This window comes from Panthera pardus, unplaced genomic scaffold (assembly GCF_024362965.1).
Source record: "Panthera pardus isolate Hobbes unplaced genomic scaffold, ASM2436296v1 HiC_scaffold_6, whole genome shotgun sequence".
In the NCBI taxonomy this organism is placed as follows: domain Eukaryota; kingdom Metazoa; phylum Chordata; class Mammalia; order Carnivora; family Felidae; genus Panthera; species Panthera pardus.
This window is the reverse complement of record NW_026526991.1, coordinates 103,621,431-103,636,868: the sequence shown is the minus strand read 5'-3', so window position 1 is coordinate 103,636,868 and position 15,438 is coordinate 103,621,431. Positions and strand designations below refer to the sequence as shown.

Below are 15,438 nucleotides of genomic sequence, written 5' to 3'. Positions count from 1 at the left end.
GGCACCCCTAGAGTGATTTTTAAAAACAAATTAGAATGGACTCAAACTTATCCCCACAAGAATGTCACTTACTCTGTTGCAATCTGATGTGCTTTTTTAAGTGAGAGAGATGGGGCTGGTGTTACTGCCACTCCACTGTTTACACCCACAGCCTACCTTTTTCTGTTCCAACCTGAAATCTGAATGTGCCCATGTAAGTGTGTCAGGCCTGGGAATTTCATCCAAGGTGTGAGGCGGTGGGGGGAAAAAGATCAGAAACCAGAGGGTGTGCTGTTCCACCATCCTACTCCTCCTCACTCTCGTCATTTGGAATTTTACCTGAAGGTTGAAGGAGATACAAAGCTGTCCCTGTCACTCAGGTTTACCCCCAATCCCCCAAAACTAGGATGAAAGTCACCTTGTCTTAGGACGAGAAAATAAGTTTTATTGACAAATGTATATGCTGATAGCCAACAATCCCCTAGGGAGAGACACATACTGTGCCTTCTAGGATCAAAACCACCTCCTTGGGTTTAATCCCAGGTAGCCCGTCCAGTTGGAAAAAGGTAGGAGAGCTACTGTGAATCAAAGTACTGCTTATCTGGACAACAAATGGAAAAGGCTTCAGTCCCAGAGCAGTTAGGTGCAACTTATTTAGGGGCAGGTCCAGCTTCTGTAGGTGGACTTTCAGATGTTGGGACCTGTGACCATATTGATTATTTATCTGAATTACCTATTATGAGTGGAGTAGTTTTCACCCTCCTATTGTGCCAGTTGCACAAGGAATTCAGAGGGCCTCGAAGCCAATTCCAGATATTCTTTTTCTGATTGTCATCATCATCTCTTTCCTGTTTGACAGTCTTAAACAGTCGCTTCTTTCTTTCTGAGGTTTTCATGCCAGTGACTTTGAAGATGTTATTGCTCAGCTGGCTCATCCTGGAAGCAGAGATAGACTCGGGATTAAGATATTCATCAAGGTTTTTCAGGGTAGTAGTGACCAAAGACTGGATAGATTCCACAGGATCATTCCTCAGGCTTCCAATAGCTGAAACCAGAAAGGAGGTCAACTCAGATTCTCAATCTCCAAGGATGCCATTTTTTTCCACCCCACATGCCAGGTTATTATTCTATAACTTCATTTAGAATAATTTTTGTCACCATAAAAGTAATACTTCTTTTACTGTAGAAAAAATGTTTAAATAGAAATCATTTTTTTAAAGGAAAGAAAGAAAAATCACTCACCCCTCGCCCAGAGATAAGACTGTTAATATTTTCGTTCCTATCTTTGCAGTATATATTTTTTAAGTAATCTCTGTGCCCAACATGGGGCTCACACTTATGACCAAGAGATCAAGAGTTGCACGCTGTGCTGACTAAGCCAGCCAGTCACGCCGGTAGTATTTTTTTAGATACCGAATATGGACACTTCTTTTTACAAAAATAAGATTTACATTTTTTTCTTCCCACAAAATATTCTGCTATACACCGTAATATCCAATCACATGATTCTATCATAATTTCTTTGATGAACTCTCTTATTAGTGAGTAATTAGGTCGTTTGCAATTTTTCACTGTTATAAACAATAACTATTAATTCTTTCAACAGCTGTTACTGAGCGCTTACTATCCGCTCAGGTGCTAGGGATACAGTGGTGAACAAGAAAGATTCCCCACCCTCAAGAACTTAACATTCTAGTGGAGGAAAGACAAAACAAACAAGCAAATGTAAATGAAGTATGAGGAAGGGAATTAACAGAGTAATGGCAGTGAATACCTGGGAAGGAGCTCTTTAGATAGGCCAGTCAGGGAATGCCACTCTGAGAAGGCAACATTTGAGCTGAGAAGTAAGAAGCTACATGAAGAGAAAGGGCAGAAGCACTCCCGAAGGTTGAAGGTTGGGATGGGGGCTTCTATTCACAATGTAGAAAGTAGCCAGTGTGGCTGCACCTTCTAGTGGGGGGGGGGGATGGTGCTATAGGCTAAGGGTGGAGAGACAGAAACCAGATCAGTCAGGGCCTCGTGGCCAAAGGTAAGGGACCAGACTTCAACCTGAAGAACAATGGAAAATCACTGAAGGGTTTTAAGCAAGGGGCGACATGATTCAATGTACATGTTTCAAAGAGAATCTGGCTTCTGTGTAGAGAAGAGACAGGGGTGGGGGTTGTTAAAATGGTCCAGTTAGGGAATGGCCTACAGGGGGGCTTAGATCCAGGTGGGAACAGAGGGATGGAGACTGGAAATTACTTAGCATGCAAAGAATAAAGAGAACAGGACAGGTGTTGGCTCAAAAGGGCCTTCAAGCCCATCAAAATCTACTGCTTCAGGTTCATCTCATTTGTACTTAGCACAGGCGGAAGAACTGGGCTCAAGCTACACAGTAAATACATAAATCCTGTGAAGAGCCATCTCGTGATCACAAGGTTTGTTAGGCACTAGATATGAGTGTAAATGTAACCGGAATTACTTTTGTTGGGGAAAAAAGTCCCTCCTGTCTACATCATTTAGGCAGTCTTTCTGAGAGGCTCGCTGGGATGAGGAAGGCAGTTCTCTGGTATGCTGAGGAGTCTAGGGTATTCATTCTAGGTGTACCTTCCCTGACATGCTCCAGTCACTGGGAATAGGGCTCTACTACCCAGTAGAGACCTCAGTTGTAAAAAAAATGAGAAGGCAATAGAGGTACAAAACATTAGGGTCAGAAGCCAGGGTTAGGGCCCTAATGGGACAGATGCTGCTACCTGGTCACTGGGGGGCAGGAGAAGGCATGGCTACTCTTAACAGCAGCTAACAAACTCATTCTTCCTTGACCAGAACTCCGAGCACCCTCTCTGCCAACTGCTTCCGGCACCCTGCCCTGCCTCAGTCCAGAAGACTAAGCCAAGTCAACACAAAGGTTCTGTGGGACACGTCTGTGCCCAGCAAAGCACGGGTCTTTACATGCATCTGTATCTGATACTTAAACAACGTTTAAGATCAGCACTATTATCCTCATGATACTGATGAAGAAACTGAGGCACAGAGACAGTAACTCGCTCAAGTTCACACGGCTCATTATTGAGAGAGCCAGTATTCGAAACTGGGCTAGCCGACATTGGAGCCTGTGTTTTTCATTACACATTGACTTGGAAGAAAAGACCCTTAAAAGTCATTTACCTCACCACTTTTTACCCTAGATAAAGAGCAGTGAATAAGCCAGAAAGGAAACAAAAACTTGTCTTTCTGCAGTGCCTGCTAGGCATTTCCTCTGAAAGATGAGCCACCATCCCTTTATTTATTTATTTATTTTTTACATTTATTTATTTTTGAGAGACAGAAAAAGACAGAGTGCAAGCAGGGGAGGGGCAGAGAGAGAGGGAGACATAGAATCAGAAGCAGGCTCCGGGCTCTGAGCTGTCAGCACAGAGCCCGACACGGGGCTTGAACCCATGAACCGTGAGACCATGACCTGAGCTGAAGTCAGACGCTTAACCGACTGAGCCACCCCGGCACCCCATAGCCACCATCCCTTTAAAAGCAGCATATCCAGAGTATTAGCTCAAAGCAGGTCCCAGGAAGGTAAGTGGGCTCCAACCAGAAGGCAGGTCCCTGAGGACAAGCATGTGCAGCACTAGAACAGTGACAACAGCAAAGCTGTGGTACTCGTGTCAGGCCGTTCTGACACGCACACCCACTCTTATGTACACAAGGACCCGCACACAGGGGCAGGGCTGTAAAAGCCAACATTCTCTCCATCTTGTCTCTGCATCAAAGGAAGCAAACTGTGGCATGGAAGAATTCAAACATCATTTCCATTCGGCACTGGAATGAATCACACAGGCACCACTTAGCACAAGCACCCTGAATCCTTCCCACCCCACCCCCCACCTTGGAGGAGTTGAGAACTGTGTTTCGTGAAGTATCCCTACCACCCACAGCAAAGTCCTAAATCCTTACCATGGCCGAAAAGGCTGGCAGGATTCTGGCCCCACTGCTGTTCTCTGAGCTCATCTCCTGTTCTTCCTTTTGCTCACTCCACATGAACACGCTGACTTCTTGTTCCTCCTTGAACATGCCAGGTGCTCTTCCCTCAGCTACTCAGATGGTTCACTCCCTCACTTCCTCCAGGTCTCCGCTCCAATGCCTCTTATCGGTGGGGGCACCCCTGCCCCGCCCTCTGACCCTTGGATCCCTGGTCCTGCCTCACCTTCTCCATAGTGCCTATCTAACACATATGTACTTGGTTAGGGCTCCTCCCCTACCCCGCTGGAAGGGGTGCTGTAGCAGGGTGGGGACATCAGTTTTGTTCGCTGCAATTTCCCAGGGCTTAGAAGAATACCTGGTAGACAGCAGGTCTTTAATAATTAAGAAACTAATTTAATTGAGAGCAAGCGCAGAAGTACCTCCTATAGCAAACATAGGTATGGCTATTTTAGGGACCAAAGGATTTTGCAGGGGAGGTAAAATTTCTCTTCTGATATACGTTGGGAATCTCAGCTCTTCTTCCTCCACACCCCAACTCCTATTCCCTCTTTTTCAGGACTTTGATGAAATTAAAGGACAATGGAGTGAGCATTCATTGGTGCAAAGGTCCCTGAATTTGGAGGTACCTGGGTGGCTCAGTCAGTTAAGTGTCTGACTTTGGCTCAGGTCATGATCTCACAGCTCATGGGATTGAGCCCTGCATGGAGCTCCATGCTGACAGCGTGAAGCCTGCTTCAGATTCTCTCTCACTCTCCCTCTCTCTCTACCCCTCCATTTCTCTCTCTCAAAATAAATAAATAAACTTAAAAAAAAAAAAAAGTTCCCTGAATTGGAATTCTAGCTCTGGCTCTCCCAGTAATTCACTTCTATGATCATGGACAAATACCTCTGAAATTAGGAGGGTTAGAGACTGGGACTAGGAAACACTTCTCTGAAGTACCCCTAACTTCAGAGGCAGAAGAGAATAAATGCGTAGCCTCAAGGGTCTGGATGAATTACCTCAAATCTCATATACTCCACAAATCTTTAGAACCTCTTTATCTTAAAAATTCATGTATAATTTGCATTCTACTCCAAAACATGTCTATTATTAAAACAGTTGTTTAATGTTTTAATTTTTAAAAGAGTTTCATTTAGAAATATATACTAAAATATTTATAGATGAATAATATGAAGTCTGAGGTTTGGCTCAGAATAAGCTGGCAGGGAGGGGTGTATGTAGAGAAACAGAGGAAACAAGGTAACCATGAGTTGATACTTGTTGAAGCTGGGGGACAGGGTTGGAGGGTTTATTATACTATTTGCTAGATTTTTTTTTTAATGTTTAGCTATTTTTGAGAGAGCAGGTGGGGAAAGGGCAGAGGGGGGGGGGGGGACAGAGGATCAAAAGCCGGCTCCATGCAGGGTTCAAACTCACAAACTGTGAGATTATGACCTAAGCCAAAGTCAGATGCTTAACCAACAGAGCCACTCAGGTGCCCCTATTTGCTATGCTAAAAACTAAAAGAAAAATCTTAAATTAGCTGGAGAAAAGGGATAGATTAACCTGCAAAGGAACAAAAATTAATGACAGCAGGCTCCTTTTAGCAGCAAATAAAGCCAGAAGACAGTAGTATATCTTCAAAGTGCTGAGAAATAAACTGTTGGTCTTGAACTGTGTCACTATTAGGGGCACCTGGCTGGCTAAATCAGGGGAGTATGTGGCTCTTGATCTCCGGGTTGTGGGTTCGAGTCGCACATTGGATATAGAGATTACTTTTAAAAAATAAAATTGTTAATTAAAAAAAAAAGAATTGTGCCACTAGTAAAGCTACCTTGCAAGAATGGTGATAAGAAAAAGTCATTACAAACAAGCAAAATCCAAGAGAGCATAACATCAAGATACTAGCACTAAAGAAACTTCTAAAAAGTGTATTTCAGGATGAAAAAAAATGAAGGATGGTTAGAGATAGAGAAAGGAATGGAGAGCATATAACGCTGCAGTAAGCCCTCACTGTTTGTATAATGTAACAACAAGAATCATAGTATCTAAGTTCTGGGTTATAAAAAAAAAAAAGAACTAAAATATTCAGTAACAAAAGCCTGTAAATTGGGAGGGGTGGTAATTGGAACTCATGTCAACACAGGAAGGAAGGTTAAAATGTTTTACTCTAAACCCTGTTAAGCTCAATATGCATGATAAAAGCCTACTTTCTGGTATCCAGCCCAGAGAAACACTTACACCTGTATACAAGGAGACATATGTGTATACACACACACATACACACACAGACACACACACACACACACATATATCTGTTGCAGAAAGTTATATATATATGTATATATGTATGTATACATATATATAACATTGTATATCCTATAATGTATTACAGTATATATTATATGTTACATAACATATATATTCTATGTGTACACAGCAAAAGCATACAAGACTACATAACAAACAGGGGAAGAGGGTAGAGGAGCCAGACTTGAGCGTGAATAGAAATTTACCCCCCAAAAAAGAACTTTACCCTTATCAATAATGTTCCCATTTTTTTTTTTTTTTGCAAACAGACTACATTCATGCATTTCTTCTGTAAATAAAAATTAACTTTAAAATATTTTTACTGCAATAAAAAAGAGCACAAAACTGCAAGTTCTTTAGGGGACAGGGGGTGTCTCCCTTGAACACCACTGTAGCATCAGCAACTGACAGCACATGATAAATTTTGAGGGACTAGAACATTTTGGTTAGCCTTGTTTTTCTCTAAGCAGCAACACAATGGATAACTTGTTTTCTTCCTCCTACTTCTCTCCATTTTCTCCTTGTCCATATAACATTTATAGTGGTAAAGACATACTTTATTGAAAGTAACAAAACATGTCCTTAAGGGATTCCCCCTCTTCCTTTCTGTCTTGCCCCATGCCTTGTGGTACCCAGAACCCAGGTACAAGGCCCGGACTCACCATTCTGTAACAGCTCCACATCATCCTCGTGAATTCGTTTCATGGTTAACCTCTTAATTGTTAATCCTAAGGATAGGACAGATGTAAAGTCCTTTCAGAATTCCAGACCTTTGGGCCACCCTTTCCCCCCCTCTAGCGAACAAGGAAGTGTGTAAACCAGTTCTAGCAAGAAATGTTTCTCCAAGATTCCCTGTGGCCCACGTGTCAGTATTCTAGTGAAAGAGCAATGCTCAGAGCAGCTGTGACCCAGGAAAATGTTGTTGGCAGATGACAAGTAGGGCATGAATCCAGGGTGTCAAACTCCATGGGGTTCCCACACCAGTTGGAAAATGAACAAAGGGCATGAGGCAACTAACTAATCTGCAAAAATAAAATATGCATTGTCAGTAAACATAGGAAAAATGTTTAATCTCACTACTGGTAAAAAAAAAAAAAATAATCAGAACAACAGCAAGCTACTCTTTTCACCTATCAAATTGGTAATGAACGTTAAAGTACTACCCAGGGTTAGCAAATATCTGTAACATGGATACATACATGCAGTAGTGGTAACAATGGGAAATGATTGCAACTTTTTAGATGGCAGTTTAAGCACCAAAATCCTTAAAATTGTGCCTACCCTTTGGGCCCAGCAATTCTACTTATTAAGAAATTTATCTTGGGGCGCATGGACGGCTCAGTCCATTGAGCATCCAACTTCAGCTCAGATCATGATCTCACACTTCTTGGGTTTGAGCCCCGAGTCCTGCTCTGTGCTGACAGCTCAGAGCCTGAAGCCTGCTTCAGATTCTGTGTCTCCCTCTCTTTCTTCCTGCCCCTCACCTGCTCGTGCTTTCTCTCTCTCAAAAACAAACATTAAGAAAAAAATTTTTTTGAAGAAATTTATCTTAAAATAATCATGGTGGCATGTAGAGATTTAAGCACTGTCTCTCTGCTTATAAAAACAAAAGATGACACAGTCTCAATATTCAAAAATAAGAACTGGTTAAATAGTTTCATAAATCTACCTGTAAAATGGAATTAATATTATGCAGTGATTTAAAAAAAATGTTGAAGGGTATGTAATGGCATGTATTTGTGATAGGCAAGGGAAAAAACAGTATACCAAACTTCACGGTTTTTAAAATGGCTGTGTGTGTGTGTGTGTGTGTGTGTGTAGTATATTCTTAGGGGAAAATTCTAGAATGTTAGCAGTGGTTAAATCCAAATCGTAGAATTTCTGGCATTATTTATCTTCTTCTTTTTTGCCAATCTGAATTTTTTTAAGTTTTCTAACACAAACACACACTGTACTGCTATTATAATTTGAAACAAAAATATTTTTGAAAATACATGGGGTTCCAATGGAAGCAATAGTTGTTTCCTTTTCAAACATGTATGGTTCTTTTCCCCACAAAGCAGAGTGCAGTCAGTGTGGGTGGACCCACACAGAGTGGGGCAAAGGCACAGAGCCTTCTCTTCTTCCTCCAGCCTTTCTAACATGGATTTCTTTTCATGCTTATTTATTTATTTTGAGAGAGAGAGAGCTGGTGAACTGTGGAGAGGAAGAGAGAGAGGGAGAGAGAGAATCCCAAGCAGGTTCTGTTCTGTCAGTACAGAGCCAACATGAGGCTCTATCTCACAAAGAGTGAGATCAGGGCCTGAGCCGAAATCAAGATTCAGATGCTCAACTGACTGAGCCACCCAGGTGCCCCTCTAACATGGACTTTGAGCCTGGGTCACAGGACAGCCTCTCTAATCAGGTCAGAGCTAGGAAAGGAAGTGACCTGTTTCACAGTACCATGGTTCTGGCTTAGCCCTTGTGGAAGGTCAAGGAGGGTCCCTTGCTGAAGACAAGAGGGAAGAGCTGCCAGGAGGAAGCATCTTACCTATGAAGTTGATGGCAGCTTCCCGTAGGAAGGACTGAGGGCTCGTCAGGAAGTCGAAGCTCTGGGACAGAAACTCCCCCACAAGCTGTATTTTTTTTGTGCCCACCTGCGGAGCCAAAGAGGGGTGGTGCTGACCAGGAGCTGGGGGGGGCGGTGCCTGGGAGCACCACTAGAGGTCCCCTCACCCCCCTCACCCTGTCCACAAGCAGCACTGTTCTGTCTTCAGTCAGCTGAGAGAGCTTCAATCTGGAACCTCAGAGATCCCTACCCCAGTGACAGGGCAGACTTTAGCAGGAAGTTCATAAAGAGGATTTTGCTGCTTCATACCAACATGATAAGGGGAAACACAACTGGTGTGGAGCCAGGAGACCCAGGGCTGAATACTGACTCTGACACTGGCTCCAGTTTTCTTTTCTTTTGTTTTTTTTTTAAATAGAACTTGTTGGCCAGTTGGCTAACGTACAGTGTGTAGTGTGCTCTTGGTTTTGGGGGTAGATTCCCGTGATTCATCCCTTACATACAACACCCAGTGCTCATCCCAACAAGTGCCCTCCTCAATGCCCATCACCAACTTTCCCCTCTTCCCCACCCCCCCATCAACCCTCAGTTTGTCCTCTGTATTTAAGAGTCTCTTATGGTTTGCCTCCCTCCCTCTCTGTTTTAAACTATTTTTTCCCCTTCCCTTCCCCCATGGTCTTCTGTTAAGTTTCTCAAGTTCCACATATGAATGAAAACATATGGTATCTGTCTTTCTCTGACTAACTTATTTCACTTAGCATAATACCCTCCAGTTCCATCCATGTTGTTGCAAATGGCCCGATTTCATTCTTTCTCATTGCCAAGTAGTATTCCATTGTATTATACCCCAACTTCTTTATCCATTCATCAGTTGATGGACATTTGGGCTCTTTCCATGATTTGGCTATTGTTGAAAGTGCTGCTATAAACATTGGGGTACATGTGCCCCTATGCATCACCACTCCTGTATCCCTTGGGTAAATTCCTAGCAGTGCTATTGCTGGGTCATAGGGTAGATCTATTTTTAACTTTTTGAGGAATCTCCACACTCTTTTCCTAAGTGGCTGCAACATCACTCATCATCAGGGAAATACAAATCAAAACCACATTGAGATACCACCTCACACCAGTCAGAGTGGCTAAAATTAACTCAGGAAACAACAGATGCTGGTGAGGATGTAGAGAAATGGGAACCCTCTTGGTGGGAATGCAAACTGGCTTCGGTTTTCTGATCTTTAAGAGTGGATATATAAGACCTGCCCATCCTTCACAGAATTGCAAGGCTCCAGTGGGATAATGGATATAAAAGTGCTTTGTAAACCTAAAGTGGGTCTACCTATATAAGGCAATAAGCACCCAAGTCCATAATATTAAAATTACTAATGTTAATTCCTAATCTACTTGCTTAGCCCTTAAATATTTACTTTTCAACAAGGATTCCTGACCTCGTCCCTATTCTTGACTTCGTAGGAGCCACAGACCCTAACACCATGACCACTAAAGCCCTGATGACGCCTGCCTGCATCTCTTCCTGCCAAGTGTCACCAGAAAACCTCTGCCCCATTGCCATCTACTACCCTCACATGACCTCCCTAGCCTCTGAAAGCAGACACTGGGATGTTAAGAGAATCAAATATGAAGAACCAAGGACTGGCCTCCCAAATGTGTGTTCTCAGATTTTGCTGATGGTAAAGAATGAGAATTGAGGAAGAAAGAATGTATCTTCTGTCAGCCCTCCCCTCCTTAGCCTCTTAGCCTGCCTTTGGGTTCCTGACATGAGTATTGTGGCCTGGCTTCTCAGAGACTCTCACTCACCAGGTACTTGCACGTTTCTTCCAATACCTGGATGTGATCACTGAGGGTGGTGTGCTGGAATGTCTGTGTGAGTGATGACCAGCCAATCACCTTAGTCCACTCAGTCAGGGCCCCTCCACAGGCCTACGGGATGGAGAGAAGGGGATCCCCAAAGCCTCACTCCTATGGCTCTGCGGAGCCAGGGCAGGAGGCTAAGTGGAAGACCATGAAGGTAGCCCCCAGGGGGCTCAGTTGAGGGTTTGGAGCTGGAATCAGGTAAAACGTGGGACCTTGTTCAGGACATGGGACATAAATAGCTTCAGGGAACAGAACCATATCAGGATGAGATCAACAGCATCCAAAAGAGAGGGTAAAAGTGCTCAGAGCCAGCCCCGAGGATGACACCAAAGATGTGGACAGGAAATGTACAGCCAAGGCTGGGCTCATGAAATAGAGTCAAAGGGAAGGGGGCTCTGCTCTAGCAAAAAAAGGAGGGGTGGGAATCTGCCAGGACAAAGGTCGCCAGTACCTTGACTACCTCGGTGTTATTATCCTGAATGCTAAGCAGCAGCGGGACTAGAAAACTGTAGATCTCTCTTCGGGTGATGGCTCCCGGCTTGAATTTGTGAACTCGATGCAGCATGTGGCCCAGGGCAGAGGTGGCCGAGATCTTCACCAGGTCCCTCTCCTGCCACGAAGAGCAAAACGGAGATGGGCGGCTGTGCTTTCCCTCTGGCCCTGCCTGGCCTGGCTCCCTACTCCCACGTCTCATTTCCACGTCCAAAGTACCCTGATGGCACTGTGTTTACCATGTAAAGGCAACACGGTTTGTGTATCTGAGTAATTCTCTTTAGAGTCCAGAGCTAGTAAGTCCCTCTGTTAAGGCACAGGCTTAGAGAAGCCAAGATCATAGTTTCAGTTCTTCCCTGGGTCACAATGACAGCTTAATTTCTCTTCTAAGGATTTAGCTAAGGATTTGGCTAAAATTTTAGCCAAATTTTTAAAAATACCTATAGCTATCCTAGTTATACTGTGAATAAAATTGTTTAAATCAATATTAGCCTGTACTAATTAACAACGGTCATAAACAGCTAAACTGTACACTTTCAAGAGTATATTCTATGTTAATTGAACAAATGCTTATTGGATAGCTCTCAGGAGCTAGGCATAGCACCAAATAACAGAGATGTGGTGGGACAAGACAGATAGTCCCTGAACTTGTAGGATTTGGGAAGCAGACATTTTAACAAAATAGATATACATGTTGTTATTTTTTGCACAGTGAACATAATAACAAAACAGATGATTCAGTGTTAGTACTTTAACTAAAAAGTATCACAGGCAGTTTGGCTCAAGATCAGTGATTGAGTACTGCTTCACTTATCCCTTCCTGCCCCAAATCCCTGAAAGAAATAGTAGAGACACGTCTCTTTAAATCCATAATGGTTCTGAAATAGTAGATGGGATCCCCCCTGACAGAGGACTAGAATATCCCTGAAAGACACACAGCAGACAGGATTGGAATTAAAGTTGAAACCACAGTCCAAAGTGTGGGCAAGAACAGACTGCTGGAGGAGGTGGGCATGTTCTGGGAATGCTCCAAGCTTAACAGCTCTGAATGTGAGGAGCAGAAGCGATGCTGGGCAACTGACAGGTGGTCATTTGGAGAGGGGTAGTCCAGGGGCACAGCACAGTGTCTCCTTCCGTGCTGCCCTCCCAGTATCCTCCTTGCTAAATAGCAAGCAGGAGGGAGACATACCACCCCCACAGAGCAGGGAGTGTGCTATCTCGACCAGAGAGAGGGGATGGGGCCCTGCGAGTCTGGCAACACCCAGGAAGAACAGGGAATCCCACAAAGACTGGCTATTGGTGCATCCTACTGTCCACATATCCCTGGACACGTCCCACAGTTACTGAAGCCAGGCTGCAGTCATAGGTATTTCACAGAGGGCTGGCCAAGAGTCAGTAGTGTAAACTTTCCAGAACTCACCACCAAGACTCACCAAATGTTCAGGAAAATCAGGACCACAAGAGAAACAAACAAAAACCTGCACCACCCGAGGATACAATTAATAATACAATGTAGGGGCGCCTGGGTGGCTCAGTCGGTTGGGCGTCCGACTTCGGCTCAGGTCACGATTTCACTGTCCGTGAGTTCAAGCCCCGCGTCGGGCTCTGTGCTGACTGCTCAGAGCCTGGAGCCTGTTTCAGATTCTGTGTCTCCCTCTCTCTCTGCTCCTCCCCCGTTCATGCTCTGTCTCTCTCTGTCTCAAAAATAAATAGATGTTAAAAAAAAAAATTACAATGTAAACAAAACCTTAGAGAAAGTATAGTTGAATCATCCAGAAGATTTTGTAATATCTATCTATATCTATAGATATAGATAGATATATGACATTTTTTAAAGTCCAAACTTTGAAATTATAAATAAATGAGTAAATAAATACAGGTAAAAGTAAAGTAGTGTCTCTATAGAATAATGTAATAGCTATTCAGATACCACACCATCAACTAGAAGAGAAAAATAAAGAGGAAGGACCTGCTTCATAAAAAAATATTAAATAAAAATTCAATAGGTGGGTTGGATAGCAGAATAACCACAGCTAAAGTGTGAGTTAGTAAGAGGAGAATCAGCCCAGAAATTCTTCCAAGGTGGACAAAGAGATGGGAAATATGAAAGAAAAATGAAGAAACACGGAGAATAAATCTAAAGAAATTGCAAACGACAGAACAGAAAGAAGAGAAAAAAAGAGGATATAGCAATAAAATAATAGAAGAAAATTTTACAAATGGTAAAACAACAGAGATTTGCCTAAGTTCCTCTGGCTAGGTGAATCGTAAAAGCAGCACCAGGAACACAGAACCTATGACCCGAGGGTCAGTGTTCTTTTCATTCTGGCAGGTTGTCATTGTGTACATGATAACCGTTTACTATTTCTTGATTAGACCATAAATCTCAACTTTCCATTCTAGCAATATGGGAGAAAAGATAACCTGATAACCTTATCACTATAAATGCCTTTAAATGCTAGATAATAAATACCCCCAAAATTTTAAAAAATTTTTTTAATGTTTATTTATTTTTCACAGAGAGAGAGAGAGAGAGAGAGAGCGAGCATGAGTGGGGGAGGGGCAGAGAGAGAGGGAGACCCAGAATTCAAAGCAGCCTCCAGGCTCTGAGCTGTCAGCACAGAGCCCAATGTGGGGCTCGAACTCAGGAACTGCGAGATCATGACCTGAGCTGAAGTCAGACGCTCAACTGACTGAGCCACCCAGGTGCCCCTACCCCCCTAAATTTTTTTAATGTATAGCTAAGCTTTAAGGAAGTAAGAGAGATTCCCAGAAGCCAAAGATGAAGAGGTTCCTGACGCTCCAGCTACTGTGGGGGTAGGAGGATGCCACCAGTCTCAATAGCTGAGGGGCACATCTGTTCATACCAGCTGGTCTCCCTGGCTGGCCCACAAGGAAACCAGAAACTGGGAAGCAAGCACCCTGGGCAGACAGCTCCAAGAGAAGCCCTCTACTTAATGCATGAAGTTTCTTTTTCTTCCCTTGATTCTCTCATGTCACAGTTCCAAAACAAGCCCCATGGGAGTCTATAGGAGCCAAAACTCTGAGAGAGGGGAAGCTTACTCTCCATCTGAAGGAGCTGAGACCCCAAGAGGATGGATAAGCCCCCATTGCTTTATTTCCTCTGCCATCATGCCACTTGGCCCCGTTGTGGGCACATAGAGGTGCCTGGCACTGCAGAGTAACTAAAGTACCAGCTTTCTTGTGAGACAACTGGAAAAAGGGAGCCCCAAAGAACTGTAAAACCAGGGAGGTCACAGAGAGGGAGGAGCTAGGGAGAGTGACCCTATAAAGTTGTTTATGAACTCCTGTGTTCACTCCATGCATAGATCTGACCCTAAACCACATACCATAGACTTTGAAAACTGAACTACAGGACAGACAACAGTCCAGGTCCCAGGCTGAGATGTGAAATGGATTGGTATTGGTGTAGGCAGTTCAGATTCCTGAGCCTTTGAGTCCTTTTGACAAGGTTCCTAGCATTCTAGGGTTCCTGTGTTATCTGGGAGAAGGGTAGAGTTGTGACTTGTCTCCCCACACTTCACTCCAGAACCAATTTCACAGCAGGGTGCCATTTTTTTTTCCTTCAGTGGCTCTTGGTGAGAGAATGGGTAGATAACTGTGTGCTAGGTCTGTCTGTAATGGAGAATGCACTGGGGACAACCCTATGCATGGCTTCAGGTAGCCAAGTATCCTTTTTGCTACTCTTTGGTGACTTCAGCCTTCTTCCACAGTCCCACAGCCCTGCCCCAGTACCCTCCGCTCAGTTTCCAGGGCTCATCCTCAGTCCCAGCCCATACTGTTTCCAACTGATCCTAGGAACTTTGGCCCGTACATCATTGATGAGTGGACGCAGCTGCTTGGAGATGCTGCAAAATACCACCTTGGTGTTCTGTTGCTTCCCAAAGCAGATGATGTTCCGTAGGCTCTTTACTGCCTGCATTGTCACTCGTGCCTCATTCTTCAGGAAGTCTCGCAAGAATGGAACCTGGCTCTTCAGAGATTCTGACTATTTGGAAGAAGGCAGAGATCACTCACCACCTGAGGATCCTGCAACACCCTAGGGACAGGATTTTTGGAAAACAGTGCCTAAGAAGAACAGACATGGGGAATCTGAGGGCCAGATGTGCCCAGGAAGTAGAAGGCTTGTGTTCACAGGGTTTAGGAGGTCTGATGGCCAGTCTATGTAAGTCTACAAACTGGACGTTGTGCTGTCCTTGGATGAGAGGTTGGGGAATGTACTATGCCCTGGATAACTAAGAGAACCAAGAGGTAAGTCCAATTCTTCAGGGAGAAGAAG

The 15,438-nt window shown here is 43.8% G+C and overlaps 1 protein-coding gene and 1 long non-coding RNA gene across 10 annotated transcripts in view; one reads left to right on the top strand and one right to left on the bottom strand.

Moving 5' to 3' along the window:
- LOC109276226 (uncharacterized) overlaps positions 1 to 15,438 on the top strand; it is a 31,046-nt gene that overhangs the window by 9,159 nt on the left and 6,449 nt on the right. The window contains exon 2 of the long non-coding RNA XR_002084542.2: positions 10,245 to 10,592. This is a non-coding gene — a long non-coding RNA (uncharacterized LOC109276226). The remainder of the gene's footprint in view (positions 1 to 10,244; positions 10,593 to 15,438) is intronic.
- Positions 399 to 15,438, bottom strand: part of LOC109276224 (maestro heat-like repeat-containing protein family member 1) — a 115,945-nt gene continuing 100,905 nt past the window's right edge. For 7 of the 9 annotated variants that reach the window (XM_053895037.1, XM_053895043.1, XM_053895036.1 and 4 more), the window contains 6 exons: positions 14,974 to 15,147; positions 11,098 to 11,256; positions 10,590 to 10,712; positions 8,757 to 8,862; positions 6,889 to 6,954; positions 399 to 1,024 (listed from right to left, as the gene is read on the bottom strand). In XM_053895037.1, coding sequence (XP_053751012.1) covers positions 696 to 1,024; positions 6,889 to 6,954; positions 8,757 to 8,862; positions 10,590 to 10,712; positions 11,098 to 11,256; positions 14,974 to 15,147 — 957 coding nt within the window. In that variant the 3' untranslated portion in view covers positions 399 to 695. The remainder of the gene's footprint in view (positions 1,025 to 6,888; positions 6,955 to 8,756; positions 8,863 to 10,589; positions 10,713 to 11,097; positions 11,257 to 14,973; positions 15,148 to 15,438) is intronic. The other 2 variants (XM_053895040.1, XM_053895041.1) reach the window with 1 other exon arrangement.